Source organism: Pholcus phalangioides, unplaced genomic scaffold, assembly GCF_987345545.1.
Source record: "Pholcus phalangioides strain wild (caught in Gottingen) unplaced genomic scaffold, Ppha-v1.0 ptg000007l_1, whole genome shotgun sequence".
In the NCBI taxonomy this organism is placed as follows: Eukaryota; Metazoa; Arthropoda; class Arachnida; order Araneae; family Pholcidae; genus Pholcus; species Pholcus phalangioides.
The window spans coordinates 23,117,197-23,132,198 of record NW_028301600.1 but is presented as its reverse complement, the minus strand read 5'-3'; the positions used below and the strand labels follow the sequence as shown (position 1 = coordinate 23,132,198).

The 15,002-nt window shown below is 38.1% G+C and overlaps 1 protein-coding gene across 3 annotated transcripts in view; it reads right to left on the bottom strand.

Moving 5' to 3' along the window:
- The window catches only part of LOC149085075 (uncharacterized), a 137,460-nt gene that overhangs the window by 47,334 nt on the left and 75,124 nt on the right, over positions 1-15,002 (bottom strand). For all 3 annotated transcript variants that reach the window (XM_089232858.1, XM_089232857.1, XM_089232859.1), the window contains exons 8-17: positions 14,675-14,743; positions 14,448-14,546; positions 10,315-10,368; positions 8,372-8,425; positions 7,903-7,947; positions 7,778-7,816; positions 6,038-6,097; positions 4,989-5,033; positions 4,135-4,179; positions 1,028-1,081 (exon numbers count right to left, since the gene is read on the bottom strand). In XM_089232858.1, the coding sequence (XP_089088984.1) occupies positions 1,028-1,081; positions 4,135-4,179; positions 4,989-5,033; positions 6,038-6,097; positions 7,778-7,816; positions 7,903-7,947; positions 8,372-8,425; positions 10,315-10,368; positions 14,448-14,546; positions 14,675-14,743 (564 nt within the window). The remainder of the gene's footprint in view (positions 1-1,027; positions 1,082-4,134; positions 4,180-4,988; positions 5,034-6,037; positions 6,098-7,777; positions 7,817-7,902; positions 7,948-8,371; positions 8,426-10,314; positions 10,369-14,447; positions 14,547-14,674; positions 14,744-15,002) is intronic.

The following is a 15,002-nucleotide window of genomic DNA, read 5'->3' as shown; positions in this document are numbered from 1 at the left end:
ACGTATTCGTGTACATTTATCTCACTTCTAATTAGTTATAATTAGCAAGACACTACTAGATCAAAAAGCCATTTTTTGGAGATATCATGTTCTGACCAAACACCACAGATAATATGCGAGATGAAAAATTATATTTAAGTTAAAGACGCAATCACATCATAATACACCTTAATATATGATGTAATTTATAAGTTGGGAAATTAATTTTAATACTTGCTTTGAATATGAAGAATAAAAATTTAAAAGACTTTATTGAAAATACTGGAAAAAACGGGACATTTTCTAAAAGTTGGGACGGTCAAAATTACGTGTCAAACTACAGGTGATGTCGAGGGAAATACGGGTCACATCACAAGCAGATACAGGGTTCCTCCCTGTATTCCGTCAGCCTCCCCCGTTCAGTGAAAAAAAATTGTATTATTGGCGCAGGTTGGGGTGCTAAGGTGAACATCCGCTCCCTCCTTTGTTCACAATAGACACCCTTGGTGATTCACCCCATCCCCCGGTACGAGGAGTCTGTATCCACTCATGCGGGTTGTATGGTCACAACAAATGTGGCGAATAATTAGACCATTCTAATTATTGAAGTCTTCAACCTTTTTCGTGTTGCGAGCACTGCCTGTACCCATAATCAAAAGAAGAGTACACTTACGGCAAATTTGACTATACGAATACATTACAATTTATACTTGAATGCAATTTGTACAAGGTGGTTTAATTAGAACGTTGACCAATTGGTCACCAATTGGTTGCACTCTGCAAGTGCTCGCGAGCACAAATTCGCACACGAGCATTGAGCGCTCTAGATGCTTCGGAGAGCACCGCGGTGCTTGCGAGTAACGAGCTGAAGATGCCTGAGTTAGACGTTAGATTTTTCAGTTATATCTAACGATCTAGATGAGCGTAGATCATATGCATAACGATCATACCCGTGTTTATCGGAATAAAATGTGAATATTATGAATTTTTTAACTAATCAAATTCATTTTAATACGTCAAATTCAAAAAATTATCATGCGATGCTCACCGGTGGGCCAGGAGGACCAGGCTTTCCAGATATACCAGGTTCACCAATTGCTCCCTAATTAATAAAAAATGAAACACCGTATAAAAAATAAATAAAATTACTTACGGAACATAATAATGGATGATACGAACATAATTGTTAATACTATGAGACGAATAGACGTCATAATAATCATCATCATCATCACTCTGAGGGACAGGCACAGGGTGATCCCCATAGAAATCCATGTTGAAATTATCGATTTTACTGTAGTAATGCGGAAATTTAGTGAGGCTATCTAATATCTTCAATAATTTCAAAAATTGAATTGAATTCTTGGTTTCCGAGATATTGAGTTTCTTGGGGGCAAAAAGCTTAGAAAATTGAATATAAAATAATTAACCGGACCTACTTTTGAGTTGAATATCCAAGAAATAACATTTTGATTTCAACTTTTTATTTATATCTCCTCAAGTATGAAAATCAACGTCTCCGTATTGTCTTTGTATATCCGACTGCATCAATTCATGTTTTAAGATTTTTTGATAATTAATAATGTAAAATTACATTGAAGAAAATCCGTAGATTTTTAATTGAAGCATGTTTTTTTTAAATAAAAAAACAGAGATCGATAACTGGAACTTCTAAAATTTTTTTGTAAAGGTGTCAAGTGCCCATCACAAAGAAAAAATGCATTTCTTTAATTTAGATCTGTTTCTCTCATGAGCCGCTGAGGAAGTCGCCATGTTGGTTACCTTGGGTACGTTTGTATGTCCCTCAAAGCCTCCATAGAAAGAGAGAAAGGGGGGGAAATAGGAAATATCACGTGATCCCCCCCAAAATAATAATAAATAAATGTAATAATAATAAAATAATAGTTTAAGATCATCAGTGTTTTTTGATAGAGATAAAAATTGAATTTTTTAGACCAGGGATGATTACAAGTGCGATTTTTCGTAACCACTATTCAAGTTTGTCGTATGAATGAGACTAAAACTAAAAAAAAAAATAATGTTTAATTTTATAACAGCATTACAAGGTTATAAAATATCGGGACTGGCAAAGTCCAGCAGTGCGAATGCATGAAAATAAAAATTGGAAGTTTCTGTCACATCTTAACGCTGCCCGGGGCCCGAGATTTTCGAGAATTTGCGATTTAGGGCCTCAATGAAATCACTTGGCCCGGGAGCCCATGATGCTCTCAAGACGGCTCTGTCCACGGTCTGCTTTATAGCCTCTGGTCGCGGGCCATAGGTTGAGAAACGCTGATTTACACGTTTACACATGCTCTAGGTCATTTTTGGCCATTCACATGCTCGCAGACATTCTAGGTCTCTCACTGACCTGGTACCTCACTCTGTAAGTCACTCTTTTTGGTGATTGCTTGCTCGCGCTCTAATTCGCTCTGTTGCTCAATCACGTGTTTGCACTCTCTAGGTTACTCGCTGACCTAGCCCTTTTTCTGTCTGGGCAGAGGCTGATTTATTGAGGTTTATAAAAATTTTGCCGTCCTTCTCCCATTATACTAACTTTCTTGTTCACTTCCTCTTGTTCATTCCTCAAATTTGCTGCCCCTCTGAACTTGCAACCCTGAGCTAAAAAAGCCCGCTCTAAGCCTCTCTGTAAATACGCGACTGATCGTTAAGCCAGGTTTTCCTAGGAGCAGGTTTCTACAGCGCGCAGCGTGAAAACTCTGATTGGTCAAAAAAACCAGAATTTCCGGTTTTTAACCAATCGGCATTTTTACGCTGCACACGGCGCAAAAGTTCTACTCCTAGAAAAACCTTTAGGCAGAGGGCAGCAACAAGAAACAAATTCATTGAACAGTTCTTCACTTATTGATTCCAGCAACAACTATAAAAATTAATGTTTCTTTGACACTTCACTAAATTTTTTGATGTTTTCCCAGAGTCATGTTCACGACAGTATCAATATCTAAGCACCACATGCTAATAACACGAGGTGCCAATGCAAACAAACCGCGAAATAGTTTAGGTAAGTAATGTTATTTTTTCTCAACCGAAATAGAAAACAAGTACGATCGCTAATCGAAAGAGAAACTTTTATAACGCAAATTTCGCGTGATATACAGCATTTCCGCAAGCGAAAGCCAAGAAATGAGGAGTAGAAATATTGGTAGGATTCATATTTTTTTAAGAAAAATTAAATTCTTATCATCATTTCGATTTTCCTGAATATATAATCAGTCAACATTTTATAATTTTTCTTTACATCTCGCACCTTTAAAAATATTCTTCCGCACCCAGTGGCGGATTAAAGTCGGTCGAGGCCCCGGGCGCAGAAGTAGTATTGGGTCCCTTAAATTATAAAAAAGTGTGAAGTTTGGGTTTTTCGGGGCCTTTTAGAAGTCGGGGCCCCGGGAGCGCCGGGTGCGCCCGCCGTTAAATCCGCTTCTGTCCTGTCCGCACCCCCGGTCAAGAACCACTGCTGTAGATGCTCATCCGAAGTGCTCACGAACCTTAGTGTCAAATATCCAAAGTTCTATTGTGTCTCCCCAATGACTAGTCTTTTTGCTACAGTTGACTCAAAATCACACTCTGCAGGACAACAGGCTACTCTTACACACTATAAGTCCCGCATGACGATGACAATGACGAATTGAATTCAGCATGAGAATCATCTGCCATCTAGGCTCTACAGTAACTCCTCGAGGTCAATTCATGGGCGCAGATACGGGGGGGGGGAGATAATGACCGTGCCCCCCCCAGACTTCCAAGTGTATCTCCGCCTATGGGTCAACTATGGAGCCGTCATCACATGAAAAAATCCGAGAAGAGGAACTGTTTCTTCGTTCCTGAACCCTGATCTACCTTGTCTTTAACCCGGACCAAGACTTTTGCAAAAAGATGAATCTGTATATATGTTACATTTTAGTTTTAATTTAATATTAGTACAATAGAGGCGCATGCAAGAGTTTTCATTTTCTGAATTAATTCTGGGGGTTTAATTCTCAGCCACGTGTCAAAAAATCCGATGCCACATAAAAAATACGGTAGACAATATATTCATGCTGGGATTAATTTAATTGCGGTTAAAATTCCTTAAATTATTTAAGGAAGTTTTCTTCGTTTTTGAAATAAGAAATTTTTGGAAAAAAAAGAACTTACGGGTGGACCACGTCTTCCTGGCAGACCACGATCACCTCGCGCACCCTGTTTGAAGGGGGAAAGAAAAGCATTCAATATTATTGCACTCCCTATTTTGTGACTTTTTTTTTAAGTTATGAATCATAATATAGGGTGCCCTGTAAGTCCTAATGCGGCCTTTATCTCATCTACCGTTCCTCGTAGAGGCATGGTTCCAGTTAGAAAAATGCTTAAAATGTGTTCAGAAATCACCCTGTACCAGTTTTAGTGTGGAAATACAGTGTGTCACAAAATAAAAATTTAGGATAGGGACACCCTATCCTAAAAAATTCCAATCAGAAAGTTGCTACCCCGTCTCTTCTGAGGCCAAGAAAAAAAAAATCGTTATGTCCAAGTGAATATTCGATGAAATATTTTAATTCCAAAATCGAAGAAAGTTTATGCCGTTCTTTCCCAACTTTTCTCAGATTTTTTGAATTCAAATATCTCAACAAATACAGCATTTAGAAACTTGGATTTTTTTTGTTGGCCTCAGGAGATACTGGACAACAACTTTTTGATTGGGTTTTTTAGGACAGGGTGTCCGTATAGAAATTTAGATTTTTATTTTGTGGCGCACTGTATTTTCACTCTCAAAACTGGCACAGAGCGGTTTTTGTAACACATTTTGAACATTTTTTAAATTGAAACCATACCTCTACGACGGACGGTTAATGACATAAAGACCGCATTAGGACTTACAGGACACCCTGTATATAATATGAATGCAGCATATCATGATAATCTAAGTGTACAAAAACATCGAATTTTCATCGATTTCCTTTCGTTGTGAGGATTTATTTCGAGATGAAGGAATAACATGTTTGAGCTCTCACCTTTCTTCCATTTACACCAGGAGCACCGGGATTTCCGTCAATACCCTATTATGAGAATTAAAAAAAACATTTAATGGATTATAAAGTAATAATCATAAGATTAAAAAATAACAGCACTTGCTGAATAATTTCATATAACTACAATTCAGCTTGTATACTGAAAAACAATAAAAGAACTTTTATGACATTTTTCAAACTTCTCAGACTAATCCTCATATTATGATATTGAAGTTCTTTCTTTCAAACCGAGCACAGCTCTCTCTGCTCTATTGCCAAGACCGATTTACTACCGAATGAATTTTGCACCGGAAGTGAGCACGAGGCCTACCTAACTGTCTGAAAGCGCATCTAGTGTTGGGCGTAAAGTTTGAGTGCTGCCATCTATTTTTCAAACTATGAGTGAAGTGTAATGATTGAATATTTGTGGGCCTGTAGCTCTCTGTGGCGAGACTTTTTAACGGGGAGATCGGCTCGCATTCACGATATTAAAGTCCGATAATCGAACTTATACACACAGAGTTTAATATGGTCAATAGTTCAGTGTTGGCCTATGGTCGCCGGACAATATCTCGACAGTGCTTTGAGTCATGGTCCCACATACTGCATCAGGGTCCCTCGGCTAAGATCTTAAGCGGGCCCCATGATCAGATTCTCCACGGGCCTCACTATGGTGAATTTGTAGTGTGAAAAAAACAAGAAAATGATAAGAATTTTCCCAGACGCCTGTAACCCCCACCCATCGATGCTTTGAGAATGTTATTGTCGGCTGTGTAGGCACAAAATATGTGACTATATATATACGCAGAACTGCCTCCTTTTCAGTTTTCCCCGCACCTATGGAAACAAGTATATTCTAACAAAAGTTCGAGGAGTTCAAAAGTTCTAACAAATTATAAAGGAGATTCAAGTCAACATAGTGTGTGGTCAAAATATTATTCAAAAATAGTGGAATGATAAAAAAAATATTCACAGTATATACGAAATACAAATGCCTCAGATGGAGTTTAACCTAACTCGTAATAAAGATATCAAAAATATATTTCACTTACAGGGATTCCTTGAAGCCCTGGAAGACCAGGAAGTCCTGGAGGCCCTTGAATTGGTTCACCCTGTGAATTGAATTCAAGAAATTATTAGAATATATGTTTGATATTTGAGTTAAAGTGAGACATCGTCAGCAAGATTAATGATGCATTCATATAGCAGCATTAGAGGACACAAACATTTGGTTACTCGCTTTAACTTATCTACGTTCGGAATTTAAATAGAATTCCACATAAAACCAAGTTTTTCACCAAATGTGTCCGAAAATAATAAAAATTATGTTTCATTTTAAATTTTAAGTACCTAGTGGTGTCGGAGCTGGGGGTGCAGTAGGTGCTCCAGCACTCACGGTAATTTGTGACATGGGTCTCGGCACCCCCAAAAAAGATTCAGAAGTAAAAATTTTGTAGGTAAAGGCTCTACCCACGTATATGTTCCGATACCCTTGCATATGAATGACCAAAAGAAGTAACCTGGGCACAGTGGCTTCGAGGCCGGGGGTACTGGAGCATCCATGGTAGTTTATGGCATTTGTCTGAGCATCCTGAATTGATTCGGACGTCAAAACTTCCTATTTAAAGATCGAGACATGCACCCACAAGTTCCAAACACTTCCGACGCCCCTGCCTATTTCAATCAATCATTTCTGTTAATTTAAATGCTTTTTGAAAGGTGGTAACTCCAAATTTCTGGGGAAGAAAATTTTTGTGCCCTCGATCCTGCGTACGTCCTTGTGTACGTGTACCGTCAAAGCCTCCTAGATGTAGTATCTAGGAGGCTTTCGTTCCGTATGTCTGTTATTGGCGGACCTCTACCCTCTAAATGCTTACAATGAACTTTCTCCCCCTTGGGGGATCAGGCTGAAAACATTGCGAGAAAAAATTCTGATAGAACATATCGTCACACCTTATAATGTAAACATCGTACATTAATTTTTTTCGGAAATGACTTTTTGACTGTTTTAGAGAACATCATATCTCACCTATTTCTGCTCTGCTCTCTATAGAAAAAAAAAATGAGTCCCCTTCTGTGTGTTATTCAATGGGATGTCCCATCCTGTTTTTGCTCTGCCTGTGAAGTTGGGAATTTTTGATGTACAATGTTTTCATTAGAAGGTGACGAAATGGATCTCTTTCAAACAATTAAAACGCATTTATTTGAAGTTCACTGCATCTGCGTATTCTCAGAAACAAGCAGTAAACAAATTACTTAAGTGTACTTCTAATTGCGCATAAGTCAGCTCAATGGCTACTTTTGTACAATTAACAATCATCCTAAAATTTATGGCTTTCGCGGTGACAATATATGTAAGAACTCTGTTTCAGCAACGCGTTTTCACTCTCTACAGAAATTGCTCGCAATTGATGGATATAAATGACGTATTTTTTAAAAAACAGACTTATGGCCGTATTCACCGACAGAGTTTAAACTACAATCGCAGGTTAAAGGATTAGCGATCGACACAAGGATTGGTTAAAATCCTCAATTTAACCAATCCGTTTCGATCTTCAATCCTTTCACCTGCGATTGCAGGTGAAGTCGGTGAGTACGGCCGTTAGAGTTCAAGTCGAAGTGAAAACGTCGAATAAATCAATTATTTTAACATTGTACAGGAACCAATTGCGATAGAAGCCAAACGCCGTATAAATAAAATTCGTAACTGAGCGAAAAAAAAGTATAAACGAGGCTCCACTTTTTATTAATAGAATGAACTGATTAACAGAAAAAACAATAATAAATCTTACTCTAGAATCCGCTGTTTGACCAGGGGCTCCTGGTGGGCCCTGGAAAAAAAATAATGGAATGATTATGATGCTGAAAACGTATGTTATCAAAACACATCAGTTATTGATTATATATTATTTATTACCTGTGGTCCAGGAGTTCCGACGTCTCCCTTTTCACCCTTTGGACCCTGAAATATCGGGTAATAAGCAACTAAATTTTAGGAATGAACTTTATGAAAATTTACTACTCGTTAAATCGAAGTATTCCGATAGAATTGAAGTGTTACACTATCAATCTCCTAGAATAGACTACGATGAATCTTAAATTTGATTGTTGTAGACTCCTTAAAATCCGATCTAAGACAATTGATGGAATCGTTATATAGAAACCCGAATGAATGTAGCTGTGAACTTACGATGCTTTTTAAAAACAAGTAGGTTCAAATTAGATTCCAGAATACTTCAGTACCTACTTAAGAATTCGCATTTATGTATACTTCTTCCTTTGCAAATTTGAGAGAGTATCATAATTAAATTCTTTATGTATACTCTATTAAAATGTTAAATATTTTCATTTCTTTTTCTGAAAAAATATGCTTACTGAAAACTCACAGGATTTCCATCGTCACCAGGCGAACCAGGATCACCTTTGGGACCGGGAGGACCCTTGAAAAATATAAACAATGGCATTTATATTTGCTCCATTATGCAACAAAAAACAAACTAAATTTTTACATTAATTTTTAACCCCTTAACCGTATAATATGTTTCGGAAAAATGCATTAAAAATTAGTCTTTTTTTTTCCTGTTTAATTTCGTGCAATGCATCAATATAAAAGATAATCTAATCACAAACATTGTACTTTTCAGTTACCCGAACCCAGAGCGGGTGACACAGGTAAAGGGTTAAAGAAAAAGAATTCAACTTAAAATTAGACCCTTGATATACTATGAGAGATTTACATCAAAATAATGAACGGAAGTCATTTTTCTTGAAGTGGCAATTATAGAAATAGTAACAATTCATACTGAAAATAGCATTTTTCTATTCTTTGGCAACCGTTGGTATACCGTTGAGCAGGGCTGGAACTAGAGGGAGCAGGGGGCAACTGCCCCGGGCGACAAAATTTAGGGGGGGGGAGTTTTAGATGGGAACAAAGAAAACCGTTATAGAATTATCGAATTTTAAAGTTGTGGGAAGGGGGGGGGGGTGGAAAAATAATGTGCCTCCCGGGCGGCAAAAATCCTAATTACGGCCTTGAGTTGAGAGCATCTTTTTGCAATAACGTGTGACGAAAGGGGTGCTGGGGAAGTTACGGAAAAGTTTTTCTGTATTAATATTTCTAAGTTATTATCATCAAGCCCTTACCCTTAAATCACACATTAGCCCCTTTTAAAATTAATCCCATTCCTTCAGATTTGTATATGCTTATCAGTATATAGAAGTGTCGTGAACGCCATTTTCTCCATCAAAATATTTAAACTTGTGAAATCACATCGGCAGAATTATTCTTATTTTAATCTCAGAGAGAAACACATATATACTTTACTTTTTTATCCATTCATTTATTACGTCTTAGTATTATCTCACTTTGCTTCCACTCTTGGTTCATGCTGAATGGCGCCCAAACACTAAAAAATAATGAGAATTCAATAACATTCCCACGCTTCAATTAACCAATCAGATTAGAGCTTTTTTATAACGTAGAAGTATCTCTTTAGTTACACTCAATCTTTTTGCAGCTTTTCGAGGGTTAAGTAGCCTGGGTTTTGGGTACTCATGATTCTCTTGAGCAGAGCCGCATATTAACTTTTAATCAAATTTTAAGCATTTCAAAATTTATTAAAAATCATTAACCAAACACAATTAACAAACATTTTATACAAGTAATCAATCGCGTTTGAGCCATATTTGAATTGAATCAATCAAATCAATTAAAAAAAATTCTTTTCACAAATATAAAAGAATACATTGTTGGTATATGAACTGTTGCAATGCCACACACACACACACACACAAATAAATGGATTTACCAAACGCTGGACATTACCATCCTCCTTGCGGCCAGAAGCGACCAACAGGCACTAAATATTACATTTTAAACATTTTAAAGAGGTCCCCTGCTCAAGAATTATGAACACCCCAGGGAACTACTTAATACGCAAACCTTACACACAAAAAGAAATGAGAGTAACTAAGAGATACTTCTACGTTATAAAAAAAGCTCTAATCTGATTGGTTAATTGAAACGTGTGAATGTTATTGAATTCTCATTATGTTTTAGTGTCTGGGCGCCATTCAGTATATACCAAGAGTGGGAGCCAAGTGCAATAATGTAAGATGTATTATAAATGAGTGGAAAAAAGTAGGCCTATATGTGTTTCTCTCTGATTAAAATAAGTATAATTCGGCCTATGTAATTTCAGAACTTTAAATATTTTGATGGGAAAAATGGCGTTCACAACAAGAGCATTTAAAAATTAATACTCTATGTGATTCCATCCCAAGTAATAGAAAAAAAAGTTCTTTCAAATGATGCTATTGAAATACTTACTATTCTACCAGCTGGTCCGCTTGGTCCAGGCAACCCAACAGGGCCGACTCTACCCTTGAAAAAGAAAACATCATTAGCATATTGAATTCCACATGTAACTCAAGCACCTTAAGAAACATACATGAATTTAAACGCAAAAAAAAAGAAATGTTTGTGAATTAGGTCGGGATTACAGTAGAAAACTATGATGAAAGATCTTTCACAGAACTTGAAAAAAACATCTAATAAGCCAATTGATTACATTCGCTTGAATGCAACCAATTGCGGAGCTTTAGGTGAGAGATTCTAATTTTAGAATCAATTCTTCGGGTGCTCTCGAGCATCCGCTGCACCCCCTTCCCCCCGGCTCCGATTGCCACTGTATAGAACTACAGTACTAAAATGTGTATTACAAGCATATGCATACCCCTATATCTACAGCAATGAGCATGTATGAAAGCAAGCTGTGATAAATGCTAGTTTGATTTGTTGTGATTTCTCAGAAATTAATCGAGACTTGTTTGCGCTGTATGTAATATCACATGCAGTGATTGATCTTTATTATTGTTTTACGTTGCTGATTTTCCTCATAACTGCAGATACTGCATCTTGTCATGTGCGAGGGATAGAAGCAGAACTTCACCAATCAGAATGGCTTTGCCGTAAGAGTTATAGTATACCATACAGTGACAGTGTGTGTGTGTTACAGTAAGAAAAAAAGTGTGCGTATGAATGTCGAAAAGAAGGGAAGAATAGTTCATCAAATCAGTAACTTCCTCGTACTCAACAAATGATTTCGATTAGCTAACAAGTCTTGTTCTTCCATCTCGTTCTTCACGGCCATGAATTCATCTAAATTTAATAAAGGGACATAGAAAAACACATAGTGTGTCCATCGCGAAATACAACGAATTAAATCTCCTTTTATCCAAGTAAATCGTAAAAACTTAATTCCAGTAAGTTAACACATGATTACAGCCCGGGCTCAAAACATTTATAAGTTGTCCAGATGAGTTTTTGTCAGCGTTTCCTTATTAAAAGAAGGCTTTTTTTACTTTTCACTTCTATTAACACAATTGTCAACAAAAATATCAAAGTAATCGCGATGAACATGAAGCAAAAAAATATATACGTTATTTTATAGTATAGTGACGTACAATGTAAAAAGAATTAAGACGGTCTTCATTGGAAATGGTTCAAGAAACTTTATCGGTTTAAATTCTCTTCAAGTCGCTTGTCTACTTGTTGTTTGGTACAGTAGGACCTCTCAAACCCGGACTCCTCGGGAGCTAGGTGATTCCGGATCAGGAAATCTTCCGGATTATGGATCAACTTTTGTTTATTTCTCAAGTTTTTTCATACTTGAAGCAGTAATATACCTCTTTAAGCGCTTTGAGATTCATATTTCCCTTTGAAATAAAATTAATAAAGCAATATACTGTGTACAGTATACGTAAGTAAGTAACAGAGATAATTTAATTAAAAAAACCCATAATTTTTAATTTACATGCCATTACTAGTTATCCATAGAAAAAAAAATCCTTATTCTTTAAACATTTTTTGGTAGTCATTGTTCGAATCCGAAAACAGACTGAAAAAAATATTTTTTTTTGTTTCTGAAGATCGTACACACGGTACATTTTCTGATTCCATGTTCTCCACACAATATTCGTACTAGTGTTTAGCGTTTCAAAGTTTAGCGTTTTCAAAAGTTCAAATTTCCCACTTATATATAAACCATCTTTTATGAAAGAGAAGTTCTTTAAAGGAAGAATATTTCTTTTGATCAAATCTGACTTTTTCTGACCATTCACATTCATTGAGACACAGAGTTGCCATCATTGTTTCCCAGAATCAAGAAAATTGCAGTGCAGTGGACACCAACAATAAGTGGTACAAAAAAGAAATAAAATGGTTGATGTATTAGGAAAGGCGCGAAGCGCAGAGTTTGGGTAAAGAAGTAAACATCAAAAGTCCCCGGTTGGGAAAAATAATTCGGCCGACAGTGTGTGTCCGGATAATGGGTGTCCGGATTCGGGAGGTCCTACTGTTATTTGTGCGAATTGTAGTTTTAAAAACCATTCCGAGTAGAACCGCGTTTCATGTGAATCGTATTGAAGCCGTATGGAGTTGTAGTGATCCTCGCATGATGGCGCTAGGCATCGCGCTGCTCTCCCGGTGATCAGCCAAGAACATCTGTGATTTCAGCAGGTGGGGCTTGGAAAGCTTCCGGGAAGCTAAGGCAGAACGCATAGTGAGACGACCACGAGGTACGGGAGTGCATAATAGAGACTAGTGACGAAAACAATTGTAATGTTTTATTCTACACCGCACCAATTCGAAGAGCGAGACAAAGAAGAGAAAGAGGCCACTCAGTGAGGTGCGCGACTTGAGCAATTCTGTTTGTTTTTACCTCGATCTATTGATTTTCGCTATCTGCTGATTGGTCTGTTTCTCCCCTTTTTCCCCTTTCCCTCTTTTGAGGAGGCATCATCATCATCATATCCTTTGCATTTCAGAATCCCTCCGGCCATTTTCCCTAACCCCCTCTTCTTTTAATATGAGTGGACATCTCTTCCTTCACACCCCTACGCATTTTTTCTTCCTAGTCGCTATTCTTGGAACTCTTATCTCTTCGTTCCACTATGACCGCAGCCTTAGAGACGATGCGCGCAATCTTTAGTAAATTTCTCGCTGTCGTCCGCGCACGTGCTTTATTTTTCGGTTTCAGCATGTCATACAGTTTCTATAGTATAAATACACTGAAGAGCCAAAAAAACTGGTTCACCTGCCTAGTATCGTGTAGGGTCCCCGCGAGCCCGCAGAAGTGCCGCTACACGACGTGGCATGGACTCGACTAATGTCTGAAGTAGTGCCGGAGGTAACTGACACCATGAATCCTGCAGGGCTGTCCATAAATCCGTAGGAGTAAGAGGGGGTGGAGATCTCTTCTGAACAGCATGTTGCAAGGCATCCCAGATATGTTCAATAATGTTCATGTCTGGGGATTTAGGTGGCCAGCGGAAGTGTCTAAAGTTAGAAGAGTGTTTCTGGAGCCACTTTGTAGCAATTCTGGACGTGTGGGGTGTCGCATTGCCCTGCTGAAATTGTCCAAGTCCGTCGGAATGCACAATGGACATGAATGGGTGCAGGTGATCAGACAGGATGCTTACGTACCTGTCACCTGTCAGAGTCATATCTAGACGTATCAGGGGTCCCATATCACGCCAACTGCACACGCCCCATACCATCACAGAGCCTCCACCAGCTTGAACAGTCCCCTGTTGACATGTAGGGTCCATGGATTCATGAGGTTGTCTCCATACCCGTACACGTCCATCAGCTCGAAGCAATTGGAACCGAGACTCGTCAGACCAGGCAACGTGTTTCCAGTCCTCAACAGTCCAATGTCGGTGTTGTCGGCGAGGCGTAAAGCTTTGTGTCGTGCAGTCATCAAGGGTACAGGAGTGGGCCTTCGGCTCCGAAAGCCCATATCGATGATGTTTCGTTGAATGGTTCGCACGCTGACACGTGTTGATGTCCCAACATTGAAATCTGCAGCAATTTGCGGAAGGGTTGCACGTCTGTCACGTTTAATGATTCTCGTCAGTCGTCGTTGGTCCCGTTCTTGCATGATCTTTTTCCGGCCGCAGCGATGTCGTAGATTTAATTTTTTACCGGATTCCCGATACACTCGTGAAATGGTCGTACGTGAAAATCCAAATTTCATCGCTACCTCGGAGATGCCATGTCCCATCTCTCGAGCGCCGACTATAACACCGCGTTCAAACTCACTTAAATCTCGATAACCTGCCATTGTAGCAGCAGTAACCGATCTAACAACTATGCCAGACACTTGTTGTGTTATATAGGCGTTGCCGACCGCAGCGCCGTACTCAGATTGGTTCCATATCTCTTTATTTGCATACGCATGCCTGTACCAGTTTTTTTGGCTCTGCAGTTTATAGTCTAATGTAAATATCGTGTGGTGTAAATAAATAAATCATTTGTATATATACGCAATCGTCTCATCGAACAACTGAAAAGAGTCTTAGCTCTTTTCCAACCTCTACAAGTAAAATAATTACAGTATTCGATTTGTTAAATTTGCCCCCCCCCCCTCATAAATAGTCTACAATAAAAAAATTTCTTACTGGTAACCCTGCAGGTCCTGTCTCTCCACGCGGTCCTGGTATTCCGGGCCATCCTTGGATCCCTCTTTCACCCTGAGGCCCGGGAGGCCCAGGAGGACCCTATAGAACAAAATACATTTATAAATTCGTCTTGAAAGAAAAATATTAATGCTTGAGGAAAGAAATGAAAATTTTTTGAAGGGGCGGATAAATATGAAAAACAAAAAAAAAAGAACAAAAAAACTTACATCTGTGCCGTTGATTCCTGGTGGTCCTTCTGGACAAATTGGGCAGCCGGAACTGCTCTTTTTTTTAACCTAAAATTGGAAACAATTTATTCAAGATGTCTTATTTACCATAGATTACAAGTAGAAATGCAATCCCCTCAACAATGCAGTTATTTTCACAGAATCTCATGGTAAATCGAACAATATTTTATGATTATATTTTTCTGAACAAGTTTGATCTCATTGAAATGAATAAGATACGATTAAGCCCTTGCAGTTGCAATAGGTCATTCGTTAATTGAACATCCATTGAATATTATTAACACATTTTTTAATATGTTTTATTTTT